The sequence below is a fragment of the Diabrotica virgifera genome, chromosome 9, assembly GCF_917563875.1.
Source record: "Diabrotica virgifera virgifera chromosome 9, PGI_DIABVI_V3a".
In the NCBI taxonomy this organism is placed as follows: Eukaryota; Metazoa; Arthropoda; class Insecta; order Coleoptera; family Chrysomelidae; genus Diabrotica; species Diabrotica virgifera.
The window spans coordinates 57,437,998-57,465,960 of NC_065451.1; the positions used below are offsets into that span (position 1 = coordinate 57,437,998).

General features: G+C 33.4%; 2 protein-coding genes across 2 annotated transcripts in view; one reads left to right on the forward strand and one right to left on the reverse strand.

The window, feature by feature from the left end:
* The window catches only part of LOC114334288 (dynein axonemal heavy chain 1-like), a 947,682-nt gene that overhangs the window by 481,459 nt on the left and 438,260 nt on the right, over positions 1-27,963 (forward strand). The window lies entirely within an intron of this gene.
* LOC126891898 (neuropeptides capa receptor-like) overlaps positions 4,235-27,963 on the reverse strand; it is a 314,556-nt gene continuing 290,827 nt past the window's right edge. The window contains exon 4 of the mRNA XM_050661240.1: positions 4,235-4,513. Coding sequence (XP_050517197.1) covers positions 4,273-4,513 — 241 coding nt within the window. The 3' untranslated portion in view covers positions 4,235-4,272. The remainder of the gene's footprint in view (positions 4,514-27,963) is intronic.

Consider the following 27,963-nt stretch of genomic DNA (forward strand, 5'->3'; position numbering starts at 1 on the left):
AGCCGTTTAGAAGTTATTAATCTGCAAAAGTATAATCCAGTTAACGATTATTCCCGAAATGGTTTATGTAGTTGTAGTGGTTACGACGCTTAATTTGATCTGGCAACGGGCAATCCGAGTTTATTTACCGGCCATACCAATATTTTTTTTTAATTTATTTCGAATAGAAAAAAATCTAGTGTACATTCGATGGACACTAGATCATTTGGGAGATCATGCGACAAAGGTGACCATTTATAAAGCGTAACGTGTAATCGAGAAACATTGCATTCAACTTCATACATTTAATTTATAAATAACTTTGAAGAACTCCTAATACAAGAATAAAAAACCGCTAAACGCCGTAAAAATGAGTGGCGCATACAATATTCCAGCTACAAAAGATTTGATATGAATACGTGGCGCGAAAATGTATTTTCATTTTGATGCAAAATAAAATTTTAATTTTAGTTTAAAAGATTTTTCCATAATATTTGCTAAATTTGAAGTAAACGCGCCACAAAAGAGTTTCAAAATTCAAACTGTATCAAAGTTACTGTTTTGTGGCGCGTTTTACTTCAAATTGAGGAAATATTATGAAAAAATCTTTTAAAATAAAACTAGAATTTTGTTTTGCATCAAAATGAAAATACATTTTCGCGCCACGTCATTTTCATATCAGATCTTTTGTAGCTGTAATATTGTATGCGCCACTAATTTTTACGGCGTTTAGCGGTTTTTTATTCTTGTACACACAGTTATACAGTTATACAGTTATACACCCTACTAGATCCATAGGAACCTTGAACTATTACAGTCTGGGACCCTTCACTGGTTGCAATGTTTATTTTTATGTCTAGTGACGTTCAGAACGTCAGAAAATGTATACAAACTGAACATTAAAATAGAAAGTTGACAAATATCAGCTGTATTAAATAAAGCTGATCTAATTTTTACGTTTATAGTTGTCATTTTGTTAAAGTTGTAAAAGTTTTAAAGTGTCGTAATATCTAATATTCTTGGTGTTTGAATAAAGTTATTTAAAAGCAGAGTAATAATACTATTAATTAATGTATTTTTTGTATGGTTTATTTTGAATGTTATATGAGGGAACATTGTCAAAATCGCAATTTGAACCTAAAAATGAAAAAAAAAGTGAAGTCACGAATTTTTACGTTTAACTCGCTACATCTCTGTTCTATTTTAATATTTTTTTCTTAAATTTCTACAGCATATATTTCTCACCTTTGTGAAGACTATGAAAGTAACTGTAGTCTTTCAGTCTTTTCTTCATAAAAGTTATGATTTTTTTAAAATCAAAGAAGAAGATTCGTGAATTGCAAAGTTAAATCGCAAAAATTAAGTGACAAAATTTAAAATTTATCTATTTGATTACATTTATGTTAGACCATAGAGTTCAAAGAAGTTTGATGGGGAGTTTTAGGTCTAGATGTGTTATTGAAAAAACATGGCGTAACTTTTAATTTTATGAAAAACGTGGTTTAATTTTTTTTATTTTTAGGGCAAAATTGCGAATTTGACAATGTTGTCCCACCTAAAATTCAAAATAAACTTAATTTTCGTTTTCAGCACCATCAAAAACATAAAGTAAGACCAAAATTAGCCATTCAGCACCAAAGATAACGTAGATGTTAAAAGTTGCACCATTTGTTTTCTATAAAACAATTTAATCCAAAAATCTTTGTACTCATGTTTTATTTTGGAATTTGATTTAAAATCTATATTTCAAATTTTGTCAGTCAAATTTTGCGATTAAACTTTGCAATTCACGTATTTGCACATTTAGTATAGTATAGTTGATCCAAAAGATGGCATAACCTAGACATCCAAAGTGAAAGTTATCCTTTAACACCAAATTGTTCTATATGGTCCACACAATGTCCAGAAAAAAGTCACACCATTTTAAGTGACGGGTTTGGGGGGAGAGGGGGGAGAAATCGGTAAATTCGTAGTTTTTTAAGTTTTTCGCCAATATTTCTAAAACTATAACTATGCGGTTTAGCATGAACAACCTTCTATACAAAATTGTTCTACATTAAATTTTAAATAAAAACTCCCTATGCATAATCTTTCTAAAATGAATGGTTCCAAAGTTACGGAGGTAGTATAGTATAACTGGTCCAAAAAAAGGCCTAACCCAAACATCCAAAGTAAAAGTTTTCCTCCAACACCAAAAGGTTCTATATGGTCCACATGTTGTTCAGTAAAATGTTACACCATTTTGAGCGTCCGGTTTGGGAGGGAGATGGGAGAGAAGCCGGTAAATTAGAAGTTTTTTTACGTTTTTCGTTAATATTTCTAAAACTATGCTTTAGCGTAAACAATGTTATATATAAAAATGTTCCAAATAAAATTTAAAACAAAAAATTTTCTATACATAATTGTTATAAAATCAACGGTTCCAGAGTTACGGAGGGTGAAATGTCGAGGTTTTCGATACTTTTTATATTTTTGGGCAATATTTATGATATAATTATACCAAAAACCCAGACATCCAAAGTGAAAGTTAATTTCCAACACCAAATTGTTCTATATGGTCCACATAATGTTCAGAAAAAAGTCACACCATTTTGAGCGTCGGGTTTGCGGGGGAGAGCGGGGATAAATCGGTAAATATAAAAAGTAACGAAAACCTCCACGTTTCAGCCTCCGTAACTCTGGAACCATTGATTTCATAACAATTATGTATGGAACCTTTTTTGTTTTAAATTTTATGTAGAACATTTTTCTATAGAACATTTCTTACGCTAAAGCATAGTTTTAGAAATATTGACGAAAAACGTAAAAAAAGTACTAATTTACCGATTTCTCCCCCATCTCCCCCCCAAACCGGACGCTCAAAATGGTGTAACTTTTTACTGAACAATATGTGGACCATATAGAACAATTTGGTGTTGAAGGAAAACTTTTACTGTGGATGTCTGGGTTAGGCCTTTTTTTGGACGAATTATACTATACTACCTCCGTAACTTTGGAACCGTTCATTTTAGAAGGGTCATGCATGGGCATTTTTTATTTCAAATTTAATGTAGAACAATTTTGTGTAGAAGGTTGTTCATGCTAAACCGCTTAGTTTTAGAAATATTGACGGAAACCGTAAAAAACTACGAATTTGCAGATTTCTCCCCCCCTCTTCTCCCCAAACCCGACGCTCAAAATGGTGTGACTTCTTTCTGAACATTATGTGGACCATATAGAACAATTTGGTGTTGGAGGATAACTTTCACTTTGTATGTCTGGGTTTGGGTCTAACTATACCGTACTAATTGTACTTTAAAAGATTCATAACTTTTACTAGAATAAGACTAAAAGCTTAAAGCAGAAACCATTGTCTTCAAAAAAGTTAGCGATATATCGTGTAGAAACTTTAGAAACAAATATTAAAACGGACTAGATTTGTAGCGAGCTAAACGCAAAAAACCTGATTTCATTTTTTTTATATTTTTAGGGTACAGCAATTTTGACAATATTCCCCCACCTAAAATTTAAAATAAATTTCATTTTCGTTTTCATCACGGTCAAAAATATAATCTAGGATCAAAATTAGCCATTCACTACTCACGGTCAGTATCCCGAAAAGTAAGCGTTATATTGGGGATTTCGAATGTCGACATTAAAAGTTGCACTATTTTTTTTCCATAAAACATTTTCATCTAAATCTTACTATAAAGCTTCTTTGTACTCTCTATTTTAATATAAACGTAATTATTATGAAGCTGAATTTTGAACGTCGTCACACAAGTTTTGCGATTAAACTTTGCAATTAACAAATTCGCACCTTTTCCTTTAAAAAATTTATAACCTTATCACGATAAGAATAAAAGCTTGACACAGGTACCGTTGTCTTCAGAAATGTTAGAGCTATAGACTGTAAAAATTTCAGAAAAAAATATTAAAATGGAACAGAGTTGTAGCGAGGTAAACACAAATAAACGTGATTTAATTTTTTTTTTATTTTTAGGGTAAAATTGCGATTTTGACAATGTTCCCCCACATGAAATTCAAAATAAACCTCATTTTCTTTTTCAGTCCCATTAAAAACATACAGTATGACTAAAATGGGCCATTCTCTTGTCCGTGGTCAGTATCTCGAGAAATAAGCGTTTTTGGGGTTGTTCCGCTCGTCTATTACGTATAAAAACTGTTTTTAAATAGAATTTGGTTGAAGAGTCCTGCAATAAATTAAGGTATCTAAATTTGAAAGTAAAGTCTACAAGGTTTTAATAATCAACATCTTTATTTAGAAAAATACTCTTATAAAATTCTACCAATTTAAACATTGAAGCTTCTTTGATTTCGCCTTGAAACACAAAAAATCTTTTCACAAATATTGCACAGAAATGTCCTTAGGCATAACCGGAAAGCTTTCCCGCACATTGTGTACAACAAAAAGTTTATACTGAAGTTCGTGTAATAGAGAATCATGGCGAATTGTTGGACGCAGTCGAAGTGTTCTCTAAAAAAGCAAACTTCCATAAGGACGTCGAAGTTGTAGGACAGGCGAACCAAATAACTGAAAAGAAAACAAACAATTAAGCAATGAACAAACAGTATCACCTTGTTTTTTTATTCGGTAGAAATTGTGAAAGAATGACGTGAGTGTGATTGATTAACCAACCCTACAATAATCGTGCGGCTGATTTTTGTCGCGGCATTATAGTCTAGTCCAGCGTTTCTCAACCTTTTACCCTTTGCGACCCGATTTTCCATAAATATTTTCACCGCGCTCCCCTCGTTCAATAACAATATATCTATGCAATAATATTGTACCTTGAGTATTTTGACAAAAAACAGTAAAATCTTACTTTGATTGTATTGAGTGCTCTTTATGATTATAATTCCTCATCAGTGTTCATGTGTATTTTATTTTTTATTTTGTCAGAAGGTGTTGGTGTGTTTTTTATATGCTCACCCCAGGCAACCAAATAACGTTTAAGAAACGTTGAAAATAACCATCAGAACCATCAGAAGAAAATCACCAAACCACGTCAGTTTTTCACGTTTTTTCGACGTCGAAAGTCACGTGAATATGTCCCACTATAACTGACGTCATTTTTATCACGTTTTAAATACGTGATATCAAAAACGTAGTTTTTATGTGGTTTTTTTAGATTATTTTTCATTTAATGGTTTTAAAAATACAGAATATTAATTGTGACTGCGCTAGGGCATCTATGCCATTTCGTTCGTTGCAATTCGGGACTGCACGCTGGGGTTTGTTTTGGTTGGATCAGGGAGAGCAGCATATGTGCCTCCTGATGAGAGACTAATAAGTTTCGAAACCGGTAGAGGTGCTTGCAGCACTCTCTGATTGGACTGGAATATGGTTCGGCTGTATTTTCGTTTTGCAACGAAATTGAAAATGGTTATTCATTTTTAATTTACATTTACTCTGTGTGGAGTATGAAGGGAACCAGTCTCGTTGGAACTTTACCGCGCTGAGCAGATGTGACGTGAATTGTAAATTGTAGAATTCCCTCATCTTCCTTAGTCTCAGCATCCGTATGGCTTGCAAATTGTAGAAGCCTCGGAGGTGTAACCAGAGAAGGTTCCCATTGTTTTCATTCTGGTGGGATATGTTATATGCCATTAGAGTGAAAACTTAGTCTTTTGCTAGCAGTTGCCGCTAGGGCATCTATGCCATTTCGTTCGTTGCAATTCGGGACTGCACGCTGGGGTTTGTTTTGGTTGGATCAGGGATAGCAGCATATGTGCCTCCTGATGAGAGACTAATAAGTTTCGAAACCGGTAGAGGTGCTTGCAACACTCTCTGATTGGACTGGAATATGGTTCGGCTGTATTTTCGTTTTGCAACGAAATTGAAAATGGTTATTCATTTTTAGAATATTAATTATTCGTATGGGCATTGTTGGTATTGCAATTTTTCATTTAACTGTTTTAAATTTAGCTTATAGGCTAAAAGTAAAACCAAATGGAAGACTATAAAAAAAAATGCATAGAACTACAATCAAATTACAATAGGTGCCCTCAATGCAACATTATACAATTTTCACTTTTTATATAGGTATACTTACGTTCGGTTTCATAATCAGTTAAAGTGGACTTTAAATTTTAAGTTGGTACCTTTATCAATACAATTCATATGGGTAAATGTCAACTTTAAAGTGAACTTTAGTTAATGTTCACTTTAATACCCGGTTTCATAATCAACTTAAATTGAACATTAACTAAAATTCACTTCAACGTTGACATTTACCCGTATGAATTGCATTGATAAAGTTACCAACTTAAAATTTAAAGTCCACTTTAACTGATTATGAAACCGAGCGTAAATTGATTATCAAACCGTTCGTTACTGTGTCAAAACTGAAACAACATTTAAACTAATAAATAGTTTATTAACAAATTGTCCAGCATAATATCTTAACTTAAATAACGCTGTCCATTAAATCAAAAAGAATCGTGAACAACGCATATTAATTAGTTCATTAACAGAAAAAAACACCAAAACACCAGGTCTTATTTTACCACACAAAGCACGTAAACAATAAATGAAGTTTGGAGTTAATGTCATGTCAATATACAACATTAACATTATAAGCATTAACTCCTTCCATTTTTGTGACGTCAGACTTGGGCTGTCTGAAATGAAAACGTGTTTTAAAACGTATTTTAACGTCATTAATCTTACGTATTTAAAATCACCTACAAAAGACGTTATAACGGCGTAATTTTCAAACACGTGTATATATTCAACCAAAAACTGAAGTTTCCTTGACGTTATTGACGTCACTTGGTTGCCTGGGACGCCTCTTCATTACTAAAAGCGCGCCCCCCTAGGGGGGCGCACCCCACAGGTTGAGAATCGCTGATCTAGTCGCAAGATAAGAGTATTCGCAACATAAAATCTCTCGCCGCTATTTGATGGTGGTATTATAGGTTTTTTGGGTCGCTGAATCCAATGGAAGTGGTCTGGAAGCCCAAATGTGGTGTGTTTAATTGTTATTAACAAATTATGGTAAAATTAGGTGTTTTTCATGAATTATTAGAAGCCGTGTAAATAAATTGATAGTGTTAAGGTCTTCTATGGTTTATTTGTGGTCGCTGAATCGAATGCAACTAGTAGCGATTACTCAAAATATGTTCTTATTTTGTTAATAACAAAATAATTGTTTATTCGCCGAAAAGCTCGAAATGCGTTATCTACAGCAAGTTTATATAGTCCATGTGGTGAGACCGCTCCCGTCTGGAAAAATTTCTAATTCGGTTTGTTTGTGGATTCCTATTCACAAATGTCCCCTTTAACCCTTAAACGCCCAAGGGTGGGTAAAAAATGTCCACCTAGTGCGTATTCCCTTGTAGCATATTTATTACGTGTATTAAAATTAAAAAAAAATTATTTATTGTTAAAAAGACAGCCCTTTATCGAATGTTAATTTGGTTCTACGGATATTTTTGAAAATAAAAGTAGCAGCTTGAGTTAAATATGGGTGGGCATAAAAAGTACACCCTCGGTAAAACTTGTTTATAAAGGTTTCTATATAATTTCCCGTTGGTAGGAAGATAATCCATATAATTATCGACGTATAATTACATAATATACATAATTATCCGCCCATAAGGAGGTTGAAAGGAAGAATGTGGAGAAAATCGAAAAATCTGAATTACTGTCTTTTATTGGTATGTTAATTTTGATTTACATTGTAATTTTGTTGCAAGGTTTGTAAATTGTATATAGAAATATTTTAGAAAATGTTGTGTTTATTAAGCATAATATTCTTAAGTTTAATCCATTTCCAACAACTCTCAATAAATATATTGGCTATTTTCGAGGTGGACATTTTTTACCCACCCTTGGGCGTACATGGAACCTAAAAAAGGTTGGGCGTTTAAGGGTTAAACCAATCTGAAGTACAACAAATTCCTTTTTTTGCTCCGGAACATATAATTTTTAAGTTTTGTGTGTCATTTTAAACAAGAAAGGTATTTTGTAAATTTTCTCAAAAATTGAGAATTTTCGAGTTATACACGATTTAAAATCTGAAAAATGCTAAAATACGCATTTTCGAGGCCTAAAAACTAATATTTAAATTAGTATTTTTAAGGTTGCCAGCTACCTAAAAAGAAGATTAAATATTCAGCTTCAAGATTCTGAAGAGTGATCGCGTCTAACCTTAATTCATACCGTTGTTTTTTTTCAAAAATCTCCTATTTTCCTCCAAAAAATATTTTTTCTAGATTCTTTGGAATATTCTAAATAAAATAAGTTTCTTGACATTTTTCTCAAAAGTTAATAGTTTTAAAGTTATAAGCGATTGAAAATCCAAAAATGCGTTTTTTTGGCATTTTTCGGATTTTTAATCGCTAATAACTTTAAAACTGTTAAATTTTGAGAGAAATGTCAGGAAACTTATTTTATTTAGAATATCCCAAAGAATCCAGAACAAACATTTTTCGGAGGAAAATAGGAGATTTTTGAAATAGAGCTCGCCGCACCGGCAAAAAAATCGGAAAAACACGCATATTTATCAATTAAAAAATAACGGTATAAATTAAGGTTGGACGCGATCACTCTTCAGAATCTTGAAGCTGAATGTTTAATCTTCAATTTAAGTACCTGTCAACCTCAAAAATACTAATTTATATATAAGTTTTTAAGCCTCGAAAATGCGTATTTTCGCATTTTTCAGATTTTAAATCGCCAACTCAAAAACTATCAACTTTTAAGAAAAATTACGAGATTCCTTTCTTGTTTAAAATACCCAAAAAAAACCTATAAATATATGTTCCAGAGCAAAAAAAGGTGATCTTTTGTATTTGCTTAAAAAAAATGTTTAAACTATTTCTGTCCAAAAATTCCGCCAGGACCCTTCAGATTTGTTTAAAGGGGACATTTTTTAATATGAATCCATAAAGAAATCGGATCAGAAAATTTTTCAGACGGGAGCCGTCTCACCAGATGGACTAGTAGTCTTTTTCATAGTATTTTTATGCGCTAAATCAATTGTCACTAGTCGTGATAGCTTAAACCACGTTCCGACTTTGTTATTAAGAGCACACAGTAGCGATCAACAGGTAGCAATAAACGCGGTCCAGGATTGCGAAAGTTCTGCAAACTTTCAAAAGTGAGGCGACAGTGCGTCGGTAATTCGACACTAACAGTGTCGTTTTTTTTTGAAAAATTGTTGTCTGCAAAACAGAGTTTTGCAGAAAAAATTTTTATGATGGACTACCATTTTCGGTCATACGGAAAAGGTCAGGAAAACTGTCCAAGTTTAAAATCAACAATGGCTTCAGCAGGACGGGACAACCTGTCATACTGCCAGGGAGTTTCTTCGAATACTGTGCTATCATTTTGGGAGTTGCCACTCACCAGACACCAGTACATATGGGGAATGCTGAAGGAGTCAGACCGATCAAGCCTCTGCCATTTCGGATTGCAGACTATAATTAAAGATTTTTCGTGCCAAAGGCAATGGCGGATCTAGAAATTTGCCTTAGGGTGGAACTTCCTAGGTACGGACGCTTATCTTTCCTATCGCTACCTATGCTTCAGAAACTTGGACCATTAAAAAGTCCGACTCACGACGTATAATGGCCTTTGAAATGTGGGTATATCGCAGAATGATGCGCATACCCTGGACAGCACATCAACACTAGGCTTACCACCATCATCAACCAAAATATATTGAAGTACTTTGGACACATTACCAGACGAAGATAAGGCATGGAGAGGTTGGTGGTTGAAGGCAAGGTAGAGGGTAAAAGAACTCGAGGAAATCGCCACTCCGATGGTCAGACCAAATATAATTCGCCACCGGTTACTCTCTGTCTGAGGCAGCACACCGCGCCCAGGAGAGAGAAGAATGGATAGCAACCATTCGTCAAATACCATAAGGTCACCACATCCTTACGAAGGATAAAGGATAGAGGAGGAGGGAACTTCCAATAAAAAACTATTCAAAGGACATAAAAAGGTTAACTCAGATAAGATAAAAGTTATAATAAAGTTATAAGATAACATTAATTTGCCTTAGGGTGGAACTTCCAATAAAAAACTAACCAAAAGACATAAAAAGGTTAACTCAGATAACATAAAAGACATAAATAATAACTTATAGTAGTTATTATTAGTTATAGGTATGAAGTTCCCTTAATTTTCTTAAGTAGCGTGTTTATTGGGTTGAATCTGTCTTTCTGTGGTTTCTGTTTCATGTCAGCCAATATATTTTTATGTTTGAGAAATTTTGTTCTTTAATGTTGTACATTATTAGTGGGACAATTTCCTCATTTTCCCTCACCGTAGATCCGCCACGGGCCAGAGGGCATCTTTAACATCGGTTTTATCGGGAACGGCCGGCAAGAACAACTAAACATTTTTAAAAATGTCTACAGGCCCCAGGTCGACTCAGCCAGAATAAAATGAGAGCATTGGCCCTGTCACCTTCCTAGATATAGCAGACTACCCTGCTATACTCCCAAAGCCATGTGAGCGGTATAAAACGGGAGACTATTATTATTATTATCCGTGTGTGAGACGTGTGTGCCCTATTCGTAGTCGGCGAATGACTGATTTTTCTTTCCTGTTCATGGATGACATATAGAACCGAGATAAGTTATGTTGATTTTCGTGCAGCTTAGTTTCTGTTCTATTCCACTGGTCTGCCAATGAGCTGAGAATTTTTTGTTTAAACAATATTTTAAGGTCGTATAGGTTTGCACCTGTTTGAAGGTTGTGTCAGAAAAACATGCTGCTTTAGCGGCCTGGTCTGCTTTTTCGTTTCCCAATATACCAACATGGGATTGAGTCCAGATCTTTGTGACTGTTACGTTATTGGTATGTAGTTGGTTGCAGATGTTGTGTATTTCCTGGACTAATGGATTTTTTGTGAAGATGCATCTTATGGAATGAATCGAGGAGAGAGAATCTGTACATATGGCGATTTTTTTGTTTTCATTTGAAGTAGGGTGAAGTGAAGTCTTTAGTACTTGAAGTAGTCCATACAATTCTGCGGTGTAAACACTAGAGCTTCTAGGTAGTCGCACAGAGCTTATTGTCGTCGTCGTTGTGGACACAGCGCAGCCACAACAGTCTTCATTCTTGGACGCATCGGTGTATAATATTTCATCAAATTGTGTTGAATTGAGGATGTTTTGAAAGGATTTTCTAAGGAGTGAATTTGGGGTTTGTGTTTTATCGAATCTGCATAAATCGGTATTGAGTAATGGAAGATTGTGTAGCCAAGGGGCATTAGGAGTACAAATAGCAGTAGTATGTGAAAGGTTGAGAGAATTCAATAAAGGAGATATTTGTGGTAACGTGAGAGTGTGATGGATGCATTTTCTGTGGGAGGTCTATGGATTTGATTAGATTTATTACCGGGTTACTTGGATTTTCTGATATTCTTGCAAAGTATGTAAGTAGAAGTTGTTGCCTTCTTAGGTGGAGTGGTGGCTCTGAAGCTTCTACACAGATATTTTCAGCGGGGCTAGACTTAATAGCACTAAGACATAGTCGTAGGGATGTATTTTGAATTGGGTTTAGAGACTTTAGTGAGGAGCTACTGGATGTTATATAAAGAATACTCCCATAGTCTAGCTTTGAGCGAATTAACGACGCTCTATATATTTTAAGGAGAGATTCTTCATCAGGTCCCCAAGAGAAGCTCGAAAGAGATTTAAGTAAATTGATTCTTTGGACACAGTTTTCTTTAAGTTCCTGAATATGCTGTATCCAAGTAAGCTTTTTGTCAAAGGTGACGCCCAGAAGTGTCAAATAATTAACTGTTTCTAAACGAAGTCCGTTTAGACTTATAGAGGGTGAATTTGGTCTATACTTTTTGGAAAAGTGAATAACTTTGGATTTAAGAGCTGAGAAAATAAATCCAGCACGCGTAGACTAGATGTCTATTTTATTTATTGTATTTTGTAGCAAAGCGCTCGTGGTACCTGTGACTCTGCCTTGGTAGTATAATATAATGTCATCGGCATATATCGAGTACTTAATTGGTGGTTCAATATATGAGTGAAAGTCATTTATATTAAATATAAATAAGGTAGTGCTTAAGACAGAATCCTGGGGTAAACCGTTATCTAGAGCGTGTGGTTTTGATATTTTTCCATTTGTTAATACTCTAAAAGATCGATTTGTTAAGAAGTTTTTTACAAAGAGATAAATGTTACCAGTTAGATTGTATTCTTCTAATTTTCTGAGGATCATGGGTCTTTGTACAGTATCGAAGGCAGTTTTCAAATGTGCAAACAAATTTTGAAAATGTCAATATACAGGGTGTTGTTTCAAGGTCAAAATTACTTTATGTTTTTTTGTTAATCCGGTCCTGGATTTTTCTTGTGATTAATAATTGGGTCTTTCCAATGCGGTAAATAAGTATTGATTCATTTTAAAATGAGTATTTATTCAATAACTTTAATAATTTATAATTAAAAGTTAATAATACCTGCTTTTTAATGTTGAGTTCTGAAAAAATTCAATATAATTTCAAAATTAAAGTAAAAAAATTGTCTGGCCGAATAATCGAAGTGAACCATTAGACTTAGTTTTTATGCTCTTTTTAAATATGCAAACATATTTTCAAAATTTTAATATACAGGGTGTTGTTTTAAGGTCACAATTACTTTATAATTTTTTGTTAATCCGGACCTGGATTTTTCTTGTGATTAGTATGTCGGTCGTTTGAGTTTTGAATTTGGGTTTGGGTTTAGACATATGTGTACCAAATATTAAAAAAATATACAGGGTGGATCTAAAGTTATGGCTTAGGAAAGAAATGAGAAAAATCGATAAAACACCCTGTAACTCGGATATAAAAGTCGGTAGGGTAAAAAATTTAGTATACCTAAAACGGCCTCGGTGACGTCTATGCACCATTAAAGTATTTCCGTTTCCCAATGAAACACCCTGTATAACTTTAGGAGTTTGAAATGTGTATCGGGATGAAGATTTTTAAGAATATTGATGAGATATCATCTGGACCAGCAGCTGAGTTTTTTAGTGAGGAGATGGCTTCGTTTAATTCTAGGAGATTAAAAGGAAGATTAATAGGACTACTGTTAAGCAACATTTTGGGACTGGAAATGTTAGTATCTGAGTTATTGGAAAGATTCGAAATATTTGATTTTTCTAAAAAGTGTGAGGCATAGATGTCTGCAATATGTTGATCATCGGTAATTGTTTAATTTTGCAGAGAGATGGCAGACATTTTGCTGGATGTATTTTCCTTTTCTTAGACCTTTCATATGTCTTACCTTTGACCACATTTGCGAGGGTGAGGTGTCTTTTGTGATTGAACTAACGTACTGGTTCCATGAGGCTTTCTTACTTTCTTTTAAAATACGCCTGGAATTGGCCCTAAGTTTTTTGAAACTTATTAGGTCTGTAGTCATACGAGTCCTCCGGTATTTATTTAATGCTTTTTTGCATTGTTTGACTGCTATTTTTCACGATTCATTCCACCAGGGAACATGTTTCCTGGAAGGATCAATCACGCATTTACCGATACATTCCCCAGCAGCTTCAGTTAAACAGTTATTTAATAGTCCTATATCTGTATCTATATCATCGTTGAAGTGCAGTTCATCAGTTTTTTTCCTTAACTGTGGTTCTGAAAAGCTCCCAGTTTGCTTGAGCGATTTTCCATTTTGTTATAATTCTAGAAGGTATTTTTGACTTGTGGGAGATGTGAATAGGAAAATGATTACTATCATACAGACCGTTTAATGTGTACCACGAAAGTAAAGGAAATATTTCGGGATTACATAAAGATAAATCTATGGAAGAGAAATCACCAGTTTGTAAGTGAAAATATGTACTACTTCCTGAATTTAGTAGGTTTATATTTGTACTATTTAGAAAATACTTGATGATTTTACCTCTTCCAAATGTGTTTTCGGAGCCCCACATAGTATTGTGTGCATTAAAGTCACCTACTAAAATAAAGGGTGAAGGGAGCTGAGAAGTTAAATTTTCAAGATTTAAACTTGTTATAGTATGGTTTGGAGAAATGTATATACAACAAAAGGTAATTTTGTAAGAACACCAAGCTGTAACGGCTGTAGCTTCGAGGCTTGTGTTTAGTGAAAATTATTTATGAAAAATATCATCGGAAACAAAAATTGATGCTCTTCCACTGGCATGAATTTGAGTAGTTCGAATGTAGTGGTAACCAGTCAAGCTTTTAAGTTTTCCGGAATATTTATCAGTAAAATTTGTTTCTTGTAGGCAAAGAAAGTCGGGAGAAAACTCAGAAATAAGCTGTTCAAGACGTGGCCGACAAGGATTAAATCCATCACAGTTCTATTGTATTAATGTGAAGGCAGAGATTAATATGTAGAGTGTTTGGATTTTTGCGAACTTTGTAAACTACAGAACAAGTATTCTTTATCAGACACATTCTGGAGATTATCATGACTGTCTATACTTTCAGAATCATATGTTGCAGAATTTATTTTAGATTTAATTTTTTTTATTAAGCGTGTAATTCTGACTTTTGGGGATCTTTCTTTGAAAGTTGGGTTTATTGTTTGCAAAGTTAGAATAGGGGATTTAATATCTGTTGTGAATCTTAATGCTTCTGAGACAGGGTCACAGCTACCGTAAGCGTTCTCGATGAAGGCAATTATATCATCAGGAGAGACTACAAAGCTTCCGGATTTTCAAAAATGAATAACCATTTTCAATTTCGTTGCAAAAGGAAAGCACAGCCGAACAATATTCTAGTCCAATCAGAGGGTGCATCAAGCACCCCTACCGGTTTCGAAACTTATTAGTCTCTCATCAGGAGGCACATATGTTGCTCTCCCTGATCCAACCAAAACAAACCCCAGCGCGCAGACCCGGATTGCAACGAACGAAATGGCATAGATGCCCTAGCGGCAACTGCTAGCAAAAAGACTAAGTTTTCACTCTAGTGGCATATAAAACAACATAATGCTATTCTACATCCCACCAGAATGAAAACAATGGGAACCTTCTCTGGTTACACCTCCGAGGCTTCTACAATTTGCAAGCCATACGGATGCTGAGACTAAGGAAGATGAGGGAATTCTACAATTTACAATTCACGTCCCATCTGCTCAGCGCGGTAAAGTTCCAACGAGAATGGTTCCCTTTGCACTCTAATCAGAGTAAATGTAAATCAAAAATGAATAACCAGTTTCAACTTCGTTGCAAAAGGAAAGCACAGCCGAACAATATTCTAGTCCAATCAGAGAGTGCATCAAGCACCCCTACCGGTTTCGAAACTTATTAGTCTCTCATCAGGAGGCACATATGTTGCTCTCCCTGATCCAACCAAAACAAATCCCAGCGCGCAGTCCCGGATTGCAACGAACGAAATGGCATAGATGCCCTAGCGGCAACTGCTAACAAAAGTACTAAGTTTTCACTCTAGTGGCATATAAAACAATATAATGCTATTCTACATCCCACCAGAATGAAAACAATGGGAACCTTCTCTGGTTACACCTCCGAGGCTTCTACAATTTCTCTGATTATAGCGCTGGGGTTCTCAGCATTTACTCTGATTAGAGTGCAAAGGGAACCATTCTCGTTGGAACTTTACCGCGCTGAGCAGATGGGACGTGAATTGTAAATTGTAGAATTCCCTCATCTTCCTTAGTCTCAGCATCCGTATGGCTTGCAAATTGTAGAAGCCTCGGAGGTGTAACCAGAGAAGGTTCCCATTGTTTTCATTCTGGTGGGATGTAGAATAGCATTATGTTGTTTTATATGCCACTAGAGTGAAAACTTAGTCTTTTTGCTAGCAGTTGCCGCTAGGGCATCTATGCCATTTCGTTCGTTGCAATCCGAGTCTGCGCGCTGGGGTTTGTTTTGGTTGGATCAGGGAGAGCAACATATGTGCCTCCTGATGAGAGACTAATAAGTTTCGAAACCGGTAGGGGTGCTTGATGCACTCTCTGATTGGACTAGAATATTGTTCGGCTGTGCTTTCCTTTTGCAACGAAATTGAAAATGGTTATTCATTTTTGATTTACATTTACTCTGATTAGAGTACAAAGGGAACCATTCTCGTTGGAACTTTACCGCGCTGAGCAGATGGGACGTGAATTGTAAATTGTAGAATTCCCTCATCTTCCTTAGTCTCAGCAACCGTATGGCTTGCAAATTGTAGAAGTCTCGGAGGTGTAACCAGAGAAGGTTCCCGTTGTTTTCATTCTGGTGGGATGCAGAATAGCATTATGTTGTGTCTTCTTCCGGATTTTGTTTATAGGCTTCTTGGATAGGAATGGATAGACTGGGGTCGCAGAAAAACTATGTTTTAGTTTCTTTTTTTTATTGGAAGAGTTGGAGGAACTAGGAACTGTTTGCTTGGGAGGAAGCATGGCTTCTGTTGCAGGGTTTTCCCCAGATTGAACGTTTTGATCTTTTACAGATGATACAGAAGAGCGTGGCCTCTTCTGTGAAAGTGGAGATTTTAAACATGGTTTATCTGACTGTTGAGATATTGGTTCATTTTCGTAAATTTCTGTGAATGAATAGAGATGTGGTAAATTGGTTTGAGGGGAAACACATTTCAGTATGAGAGAAAAGTTGTGTATTCTATTGCTGTGGCGTTGATTCAGTGGCGGGGGTTAGGTCATGAGAAATAGTAGAGTTTTGAGAAAACACATTGTCTGTCACAAGTTGTGTATGCTGTTGCTGTGCCGTTGATTCGGTAGTGGGAGTTGGGTCATGAGAAAGAGTAGAATTTTGAGATAACACATTGTCAGACGAAGTATTGGGGCAATTAGAAACAACATGTACTGACTGTTTGCATACGAAGCATTCCATCTTGTCCGTTGACAAAAAAATTCTATTATCACTGACTTCAAAAGAAATTAACAAGGAGGTGTGAAGCTCGAAATTATCAGAGGGTGAAAAGATATACACTTGACGGCACAAACTGAGGATGTGGAAATATTAGGTCCTGTCCTGTTTAATCTATATATAAATGGATTATTTTCATTAAAGAGTACAGGGCATATAATTGGGTTTGCTGATGATACTGCTATTATTTATGGTGTTGAGAATTGGTATGAATTAAAAACAAAAGCAGAATATGATCTGCAACTAATAAAAGAATGGTTTGACTACAAAACACTAACAATCAATTTTAAGAAAACTGTTTATCTACCATTATTTAACTCTAACTTGACTACTGATCTTTTCAAACCCCTTCAAATATCACATAATAAACAACATTTTTATATTAAACCCGTAACAAATGTTAAATATCTAGGAGTTTTTATAGATACACATCTAAAACGGGACTTTCACATTAAATATATCATTAAAAAGCTACAGTTTATCCTGTATAAGTTAAAACATCTTAAAAAACACATACCTAATATATACCTTCGAACACTATATTACGGACTAGTAGAAAGTCATCTCCGTTATGGTATACTGGCTTGGGGAAGCGCCCTGAAAACAACATTCTCCCACTGGAAATCATACAAAGAAGATTTCTGAAAATTATTATGTCTAAACCATACACCTACTCTACAGATAGATTATATAAGGATAGTAATATATTTGACTTGAAACAATTATACTTTCTTTGTGTGTCTTTAAAATATCACACCATGAAAACAGAAAAAAATTTACCATCACATGAGCATGATACAAGAGGCAAACACCTCTATATGATTCCGAAAATGACAAAGTCCTTCTGTCAAAGAACTTTTCTATTTCTAGCCCCAAAAATATATAATCATATCCCCAGTGATATCAAAAATACTAAGAATGTTCCTCTATTTAAAAAGAAATTAAAATCATTTCTGATGGAACAAACAAGAAATTTTTGTGACATCATTATAGTAGCTTAAATTTACATACATTAAAAAACAAAAAAAAAAAATAAATGAAACTCGAGTTGAGTCACTACCAATGAGTCACTACCAATTTTTATACCTATATTTCAAATTTTATATTGTTTTAAACTGATTTATTTTGCTTATTATTTTTATCATATTTAATAAAACATGCGTATATACACCATTCTTCAAAAATATTACTAACTAATTGAGCCATACATAATTGTTTTTAAAAAAAATTAATTATTCGGTCTTTATTGTTAAACTAAGTATTTATTTTATTGTTTTCATTTTATTATTTATTCTACGTATCATATTTACTAAAACATAACTGTGTATTTACAAAAAAAAACGTACCTATCTATTTCTTGTATTATATTTTATTGTATTATGTTGCTACTTATGTTATTTATATTATTTACGTTAGTATGTTATTATTTATTATTTTACATCCTATTTACCGAAACAGGTGTATCCACACCCCTCGGAGACCTTCGGGATTTATTCACTTTATATGTAAATATCTAAAAAGATTTTACCTATTATTGTTGAATAAATTATTATTATTATTCATCACCTGGAATTCCTGCTTTAAGGAAAGACACAGGGAGGCCATTTTAGAGACCAAGACTCTTGATTGCATTTTCTGCAAGTTCGAGGGGAATATAAGGAGAGATATTCGAGATTAATATTCTTTTTGTTGGGGAGACAAGTTTTCTGATACTTAAAATTAGGGATCCGATTTGGATAGTTGGGTGGGACTTCAGAAATTGATCAAGAGATTTGGGTTGGCTAGATATATGCAGATTCCATTCTTAGAGATTCTGGAAGCAAAGGAAATATTTTTTGTTCCGATGACATCACCAATAGCTTTAACGTAATCTAGAAGTTTAAGGTTTTCTTCTGCGTGGAGGACATTGGCTTGCTCTTTTTTTGGTAAAGATGGTGGTTTCGGTGTAGATTTGCAGCGTTTACGTACGAGATTGATGTAGTAGCTTGAGTGTTTGTAGCACTTTGAAGGGCCATGGTTGAGGTAGAAACTGTAGGATTACTGTGTATGTTTGTACTTGTCATGTAGATACAGAAAATAGCTTCTTGTTATATTTCTTCTTTAAATGGTTCTGGTATCAGAATTTCATTCAAAGTCATTATGTTAGATGGTCAGCAAAAACCAGAAAACTAGTGAAACCAGCCGCTGGTATGTACTTTTTATAAATTAAATATAGTTTATAATGGTATAATAATATAACGAAATAGACCAGGGCGCATCTGTAAAAATATTAGTACATTTGGACGTTGAGAGGTGACTCAAATTTTTTTGCAGAAATTTCTTGAAAATAACTCAAATAATAATATTTGAGTTATCCTCCCTCTCAAAAAGGTCCGGAACATTGTTTAAATAATCAAAATGTCAAAAAATGAAGGAAAAATTCGATTTTTTTTCTTCGTTTTTTGATTATAACTTTAAAAGTATTCATTTACGAGAAAAGTTGAACTGACATAAAAGTTGCGCAATTAAATTTCCTACAATATAGAATGGGTTAGGAATTTAAAAAATAGTCACCCTTGTTGCAAAAAAGCAATAATTGCGAAAAAACCATACAAAAATATGTATTGGCATTTTACGTTTTTCAACCCTTTATGCTACACTTAGGACCTTCATATTTCACCCAGAAAAACTTTATGATACAGTAAAACAATACGGTAAATGTCATTAAGATCGGTTCAATAGATTTTGCAAAATAAATTTTGCGATCCAGCTTTCGCAAAAAAATTCATTTTTTCAAAATGTTACAGGACTGAAAATAAAGCAGATAGCAAGTTGAATTTTTTTTGCTTATAGAGGTGTTCTGTACATTTCATTTGCAAATTGCAAAACTAAATTCAGTTAAGTACCTCGGCGTCAGGAATTTTTTAAATAAACATTAATTATTGGTGCTACGCGCAGGACAGCGGATCGTTTGCTCTGATTGGGCATTCCAATGACCTTTGATAGTGATTGATATATTTCAATTCTTATTACATTTTGATATAAATAAATAAATTTGTTTATTGCAAAATAAAAACACATACTCTATCCTTTGAAATAAAACTTTTTTAGCAAAAACTTTCTTTGTTCATATAATTTAACTTAGAGAATAAAAGTGTATTATTTTTAAACATATGCAATTGTTTAAGCAATATTTCACAAACTATAATAAAATTAGTTTGATTTTTGTGGAATTAAAATATTAAAATACAACAAAATATAGAGTAAGAAAATAATATATTAGATGAAGATTGGAAGAGATTTTGGTGGAAATCAACTTGTGTGAATCGAACACCGCTGTTCTGCGCGTAGCACCAAAAATTAATGTTTATTTAAAAAAATTCCTGACGCCGTGGTAATTATTCGATTTTAAGTTTAAAAATTGCAAATGAAAAGTACAGTACACTTCTATAAGCAAAAAAATTTCAACTTGCTATCTGCTTTATTTTCAGTCCTGTAACATTTTGAAAAAATGAATTTTTGTTGCAAAAGCTGGATCGCAAAATTTATTTTGCAAAATCTATTGAACCGATCTTAATGAAATTTATCGTATTGTTTTACTGTATCATAAAGTTTTTCTGGTTAAAATATGAAGGTCCTAAGTGTGGTTGAAAAACGTAAAATGTGAATACATTTTTTGTATGTTTTTTTTTCGCAATTATTGCTATTTTGCAACAAGGGTGACTATTTTTTAAATTATTTACCAATTCTATATTGTAGGAAATTTAATTGCGCAACTTTTATGTTAGTTCAACTTTTCTCGGAAATTAATACTTTTAAAGTTATAATCAAAAAACGAAGAAAAAAATTGAATTTTTCCTTCATTTTTTGACATTTTGATTATTTAAACAATGTTCTGGACCTTTTTGAGAGGGAGGATAACTCAAATATTATAAATATTATTATTTGAGTTATTTCCAAGCAATTTCTGCAAAAAAATTTGAGTCACCTCTCAACGTCCATCTCAAAACAGATGCGCCCTGGACTAAAAGCAATACGTACAAATTTTGTCCAGAAATCACTTTTTAAAATACACTATTAAATCAAAATCAATTTCACTAATGACTACTGATAAGGTAAACTAGATTTTAATTATACTTGGCACACGTCTTACTCCTAGGAATGCTAGAACAAAACCGACATTATTTTTAAAGTGTACACAATTGATTAATTTATAAATGAAGGAAATAAATTATTAAAAAATATAGAAGCATACATCTGTGAAGTACCAGAAAAAATAAAAGATGACAAAGAAAAACTCAGGATAATCGAGGAATATCATAACCACCCGATATTTGGAGGTCACGTAGGAAATAATACAGTATGGTATAGTTAGACCCAAACCCAGACATCCAAAGTGAAAGTTATCCTCCAACACCAAATTGTTCTATATGGTCCACATAATGTTCAGAAAAAAGTCACACCATTTTGAGTGTCGGGTTTGGGGGGGAGAGGGGGGAGAAATTTGCAAATTCGTAGTTTTTTAGGTTTTCGTCAATATGTCTAGAACTAAGCGGTTTAGCATGAACAACCCTCTACACAAAATTGTTCTACATTAAATTTAAAATAAAAAAGGCCCTATGCATAACCCTTCTAAAATGAACGGTTCCAAAGTTACGGAGGTAGTATAGTATAATTGGTCCAAAAAAAGGCCTAACCCAGACATCCAAAGTAAAAGTTTTCCTTCAACATAAAATTGTTCTATATGGTCCACATATTGTTCAGTAAAAAGTTACAGCATTTTGAGCTTCAGGTTTGAGGGGGAGATGGGGGAGAATTCGGTAAATTAGTAGTTTTTTTTAAGTTTTTTGTCAATATTTCTTAAACTGTGCTTTAACGTAAGGAATGTTCTATAGGAAAATGTTCTACATAAAATTTCAAACAAAAAAGGTTCTATACATAATTGTTATAAAATCAACGGTTCCAGAGTTACGGAGGGTGAAAATTGGAGGTTTTCGATACTTTTTATATTTACCGATTTCTCCCCCTCTCCCCCCCAAACCCGACGCTCAAAATGGTGTGACTTTTTTCTGAACATTATGTGGACCATATAGAACAATTAACCCGGCACCTGCCATGTGGCTTTGCAAGGCGTCAACTGCCACGTGGGGTGCTCACAGCACCCTTTAAAAATTTTCTGTGATCTACTTGTTTATAAACAAAATAATGTGTTGAGTTACACAAGTATATAAAAAAACATGTTTTATTAACTTATTAGCTACTAATATATTATAAAAGTTTAAAAATAAAATTAAAAATGTGTTAAAAGCAAATTAGCGAGTACCAACCCATAATAAATGAAGTTAAGTAAAATATCTAAAAAAATTAAAATTTATTGGGCATAGAGACTATATTAATAATTTAAATCAGTTATTACAATAAAAAAATGTAAATCTGACCTGTTTATCAAAAACTCAAAAAAAATTTAAAACTTAAACTGGCAGATAATGACACCCCGATTCGACTTTAGAGCTACAAGTTCAGAATGACACTAAATATCCACTTCAAACGCAAACATATCCATGCTATATAATATTAAAGAAAGGTACTATGACGCACGGCACGGTTAACAAACTTGAAATACCAAATATTTGATGAAAATGTGTTATGGGGTGCTGGTAGCACCCCACGTGGCAGGTGCCGGGTTAATTGTTGGAGGATAACTTTCACTTTGGATGTCTGGGTTTTTGGTATAGTTATATCATAAATATTGCCCAAAAAATATAAAAAGTATCGAAAACCTCGACTTTTCACCCTCCGTAACTCTGGAACCGTTGATTTTATAACAATTATGTATAGATTATTTTTTGTTTTAAATTTCATGTAGAACATTTCTGTATATAACATTGTTTACGCTAAAGCATAGTTTTAGAAATATTGACGAAAAACCTAAAAAAACTAGTAATTTACCGGATTCTCTCCCATCTCCCTCCCAAACCGGACGCTCAAAATGGTGTAACTTTTTACTGAACAATATGTGGACCATATAGAACATTTTCGTGTTGAAGGAAAACTTTTACTTTGGATGTTTGGGTTAGGCCTTTTTTTTTGACCAGTTATACTATACTACCTCCGTAACTTTGGAACCATTCATTTTAGAAAGATTATGCATAGGGCCTTTTTTATTTCAAATTTAATGTAGAACAATTTTTTATAGAGGGCTGTTCATGCTAAACCGCATAGTTTTAGAAATATTGGCGAAAAACTTAAAAAACTACGAATTTACCAATTTCTACCCCCTCTCCCCCCCCCCCAAACCCGACGCTCAAAATAGTGTGACTTTTTTTTGGACGTTGTGTGGACCATATAGAACAATTTGGTGTTGAAGGATAACTTTCACTTTGGATGTCTGGGTTATGCCATCTTTTGGATCAACTATACTATACTAATAGGCTGATAAAGAAACTGAAAGCAGGATTTAAATGGAAAAAATATGGAAAAAGACGTGAGAAAATATATTAAACAATGTCGTAAATATCAAACTAACAAACCGAAGAGGCTACATGTCGACAAATTTGTGATGTCGGACCAGTGGCGTAGCGTGAGTGTCGGCTGCCCGGGGCGGAGGACAATTTTGCCGCCCTCTTATTTAGGTATTTTAATTTAATGCATACTATAAATTACATACTTTAATTATAGAGAACTTTTCGGCGAGAACAATCATCATTATTTTGCATTATACAGGTTAGATTTTAAATAAAAAGTTTATTTAAGTTTTACAATTCTCTGTCAATATTATCTGCAAAGCATTTACTTTATGAGCGCACAATTTTATATCAAGTCCCCTTGTTTGTAAATATTTTTGTGCATCATTCACTTCATGTAGCACCGGTTGGCACAGGCCCAAAAAACAAAGAAATGAAAATGTCGAAAATATCGAAGCTAGTAAAGCACCTGCATCTGTCCTGGTGTTTAAGCTTTCGCATGCCTCTGTCACTTTTTCCAAAGTGACGAGAATGTATTTGTAATGATGCCATGTAGCCTGTAGCTGCTCTCATAACTTATTAACGATGTGCCCATGAAAAAAAAAAGAATAGCGACGTTCTAAAGTGTCGAAAAAATTTACTGAATCCACCTCAACAACTGAGGCAGCGTGTAAACAAACTAGGTTTAATGAATGATTTGAGCAAGGTACGAATTCAGCTTTAGGGTTTATTTCTTGAATTCTTTGCTGAACTGCTGAATACTTTCCAGCCATAACAGCAGCATTATCATATGAATGGCCTCTACAGTTGCTTATATCTAGGCCATCAGCTTGAATCTTGTCCAAAATTATTTTTGAAATTCCTTCAGCAGTTTTGTCTTTAGTTTCATTGAAATCTATAAAAGATTCCATTACTTTTACTTCCTGATTTTCAATTACTACGTATCTTAATACCTGACTCATTTGATCTTTATGAGAAAAATCTGGAGTGCTCTCGAATATAATTGAATAATACTTAGCCTTTTTTATTTGCCCGATGATATGTTGGCGAGCATTATTTCCCAAAATGGCAATAAATTCGTTTTGTATTTGTGGTGACATATAAGTGATTGAAATTTTGTCACACATTTTAGAACTTACAAGATGTTCGCGAAGTACATGATCGTATTTTGCATCTAAATTAACCAATTTTAAAAAGTTTCCTCTGTTGGTACTGGTGTCGTTTTCTATATGTCCATGTAAAGCCAAATTTTGTTTGGCAAGGAATCTTATAATATCAAACATTCTGATAAGAATATCCTGCCATTTCTTTATTTCTTTTGCCACTATGTCTTGCTCTTTTTTGTCAATAATCTGTCCTTTTTGAAGTCTGCTCTCCAACTCCTTCCATTTGCAATAATCTTGGATGTGTAGTGCACTTGATTCGTGACTTGAAACCTTAGGATTTAATTTCCACCAAGTATTAAATCCATCAGATGAGCAAAATTTAGATCCATTCGGTGTATTTACGTTTTCAAATAAAAGAAAACAAAAGCAAAATAATGATGCTTTAGAGGGAGAATAAACCATGCAAGTACGTAAAACTTTTTCGCCCGTAGTCAATGTACGATAAAACCATTCCTTAGTAAGCCGTCTTGTCTCTCCTTTTGATTTTATAGGCACCGTGCTCCTTTCAATCGGTCCGAATTTGTAGTTGTCATAAAAATATAAAATGGTTCAAATATTTACAAAATATTTTTATTATTTATTGTTAAATTTTGCCGCCCACTAAAAAGTGCCGCTCGGGGCGGACTGCCCCTGCCGCTCCACTACGCTACACCACTGTGTCGGACATTTCTTCGAAACCGTGGGATATAGTATACATAGACAAGATAGGTCCATGTCCTACAAGTAATGAAGGCTATCGAGACTATTATATCGCAATAATGTGTGAACTGACGAAATATGCAGTCAGTATACTAGTTTGCAACAAAGATGCCGAGACAACAACTCATGGAACCTTTGATCATTTTATACCAACATACGGACTCATGAAACAGATTAGAACAGATCAAGGCAGAATACAAAAATTAATGAATGAATGTATTAACGAAATTGCTACAAATTAAACACGAATTTTCAACGGCGTACCATCCTCAGTCGGTTGGAAACTGTAAAAAACTACATAGAACATTAAATGAATACGTAAGATCATTCGTAGACGAAAATGGAGAAAATTGAGACAAAAATGTTTTTTTTTTTTTGAGTGAATTTGATGGCCTTGGCCGAGCCAATTAGCCAGACATTTTGTTATTTTAAAAACAAACAAATTTGATTTTTCAATCAGAGGAATTTTTTCTGTATTTCTAACTCTAAATACATAACAAACTAACATTATTATCTACAATTATTATCTAAATAATACTCTGTTTTGGTTGTTCATTTTTTTTTGTAAATTTTTATTTTTTTTGTATTTTTTTTTTGCATTTTTTTTATATTGTTAATTTGTTTTTTTTATTAATTTTTTTATTGTTATTTTTTATAAATTGTTTTTTTTACTACGCTAAGACGTAAACCCGATTCATCCTCGCGGAGGTTTACATCTTCTTAGTTTTTTTTTGCATTTTTTATTTTTTTTGTTTTTTTTTGCATATTTTACTTTTTTTTGTTTTTTTTTCTTTTCTTTTTCTCTTTTTTTTGTTCTTTTCTTTTTTCAATTATAATATACAATAATTACTTAAATCTACAGGATTTAAAACAAAATAACAACAAAACAAACATGTTTGTTTTGTTTTAACAAACATGCCTGCTTTGTTTTAACAAAATTTCTTAAATACAGGGTAAATTTTATTGCTACAATCTATATTTACAATTTTTGATATGTTCGTAAATTGTTTTTAATATATTAATCTCTTCAGAAAAAATCAAATTGTTCAGGTAGACGGGAAGTGGAATTTTTAATATATTAAGATTATCATAAAATTTGTTTATATTTACTGATTGATGTGAACATTCGAGGAGAATATGTAGTAGATTACCTTCTTTTCCACACTCACAGTTAGGTGACTCTGTGAGACCCAGACTGTACATATGAAGGGGGGTAAGAGCATGATTACATCTCAATCTATTTATAACTCTTATGAAATGGCGATTTGATACAGAATAAAACCATCTTTTAATGGGAATTTCAGGTCGCATTTGTTTGTAATTACTACCAGTTCTCGTGTTTCGATAATACCTTTGCCAATTTTCTTTTTGGTGTCGTCTACTAATAATATCAATATCCGAAATGGGCAGTAAGTTCATGGGAAGTTCTTCGCCTATTTCTAGGGCGGATTTGGCTAGCCTGTCTACTATTTCGTTACCCCTAATGCCTGCGTGTCCCTTTATCCATGATATAATGATGTTTTTTCCTAAATTTGCAATTTTATTATAAAGAGTCATAATTTCCAGTTCTATATGATTGAGTTGTTGGTACTTATGTACGTTAGTTAGTCTATCAACGACACTCTTACTGTCTGTAAATATTATGCAGCTATAGGGTTCGTTACTAAATATGTGTCTTAAAGCAAAAAGTATCGCTATCATTTCAGCGGTGTATATCGATGATTCACAAGGCAATTTGAATAATTTTTTAAATCCACTTTGAATATTGATTATTGCACATCCTACTTTGTTTTGTACTTTGGATCCATCTGTATAGTAAAACTGATAATGTGGCCATTTATGAAGTATAAATGATTGAAAAACGGCTGGATTTAAATTAATATCCATAAAAAAAGTATTAATTTGTTTTGAGAAAATTTCTTCTAATACATGGGAATACATAGGTGAAACTTGATTTTCATAAGTATAGAAAGTACTTCGGTATTGAGATATTTTCAAGTAACTATCTACAAGAAGGGGACATTTTTTCTTTGTCCAATATTTATGAGTTAGATCTAAAATTGATAACTTATGTATATCCTGCAGATAGTTTGTATTTTTTCCTATAGCTCTAGTAATAAATTTATCACTTAAAAACTGTCGTCGAAATTCCAGGGGTGGTTCTATCGCCTCAACTTCCATTATATTAACGGGTGTAGACTTCAAATATCCAAGACAAAGTCGAAGACATTTATTTTTTTGTATTTCTAATTTATTCAAATGTGTGTTTGCAGCAGTTCCATACAGATGACAACTGTAATCGAAAATAGGACGAATCATAGTACGGTAAAATAAAAGTGCTATATTTGGATCGGCACCCCAATTAGTTCTACAAAAGGCTCGTAGAATATTCATTGCATTTTCAGACTTTTTTATGATATGATGCATGTGATCCTTCCATAGAAGTTTTCTATCCAAATAAGTACCGAGATATTTTATACAATTTTTAATAGGATATTGAATTTGACCTACTGCCAAATGACCTTGTGGAATTTGACGATTTCTGGAGAAAATGCAAATTTCTGTTTTAGATTCTGATATTGCTAAACCAATATTTTGATAGTGATTAAGAACAGCCTTAATTGAGACATTAAAATTATTTTTACATATATCCAATGATTTGTGGGATCTGTAAACTACTACATCATCAGCATATTGAATAATCTTTGTTGTGCTATTAATACAATTTTCTAAATCAATATTATATACAATATATAACATTGGACTTAATATGCTACCCTGTGGTAGTCCTATATTTGTAAGACGTGGAGTGGAGATGGAATTGTTGATTTTTAAAACCGTCCATCTA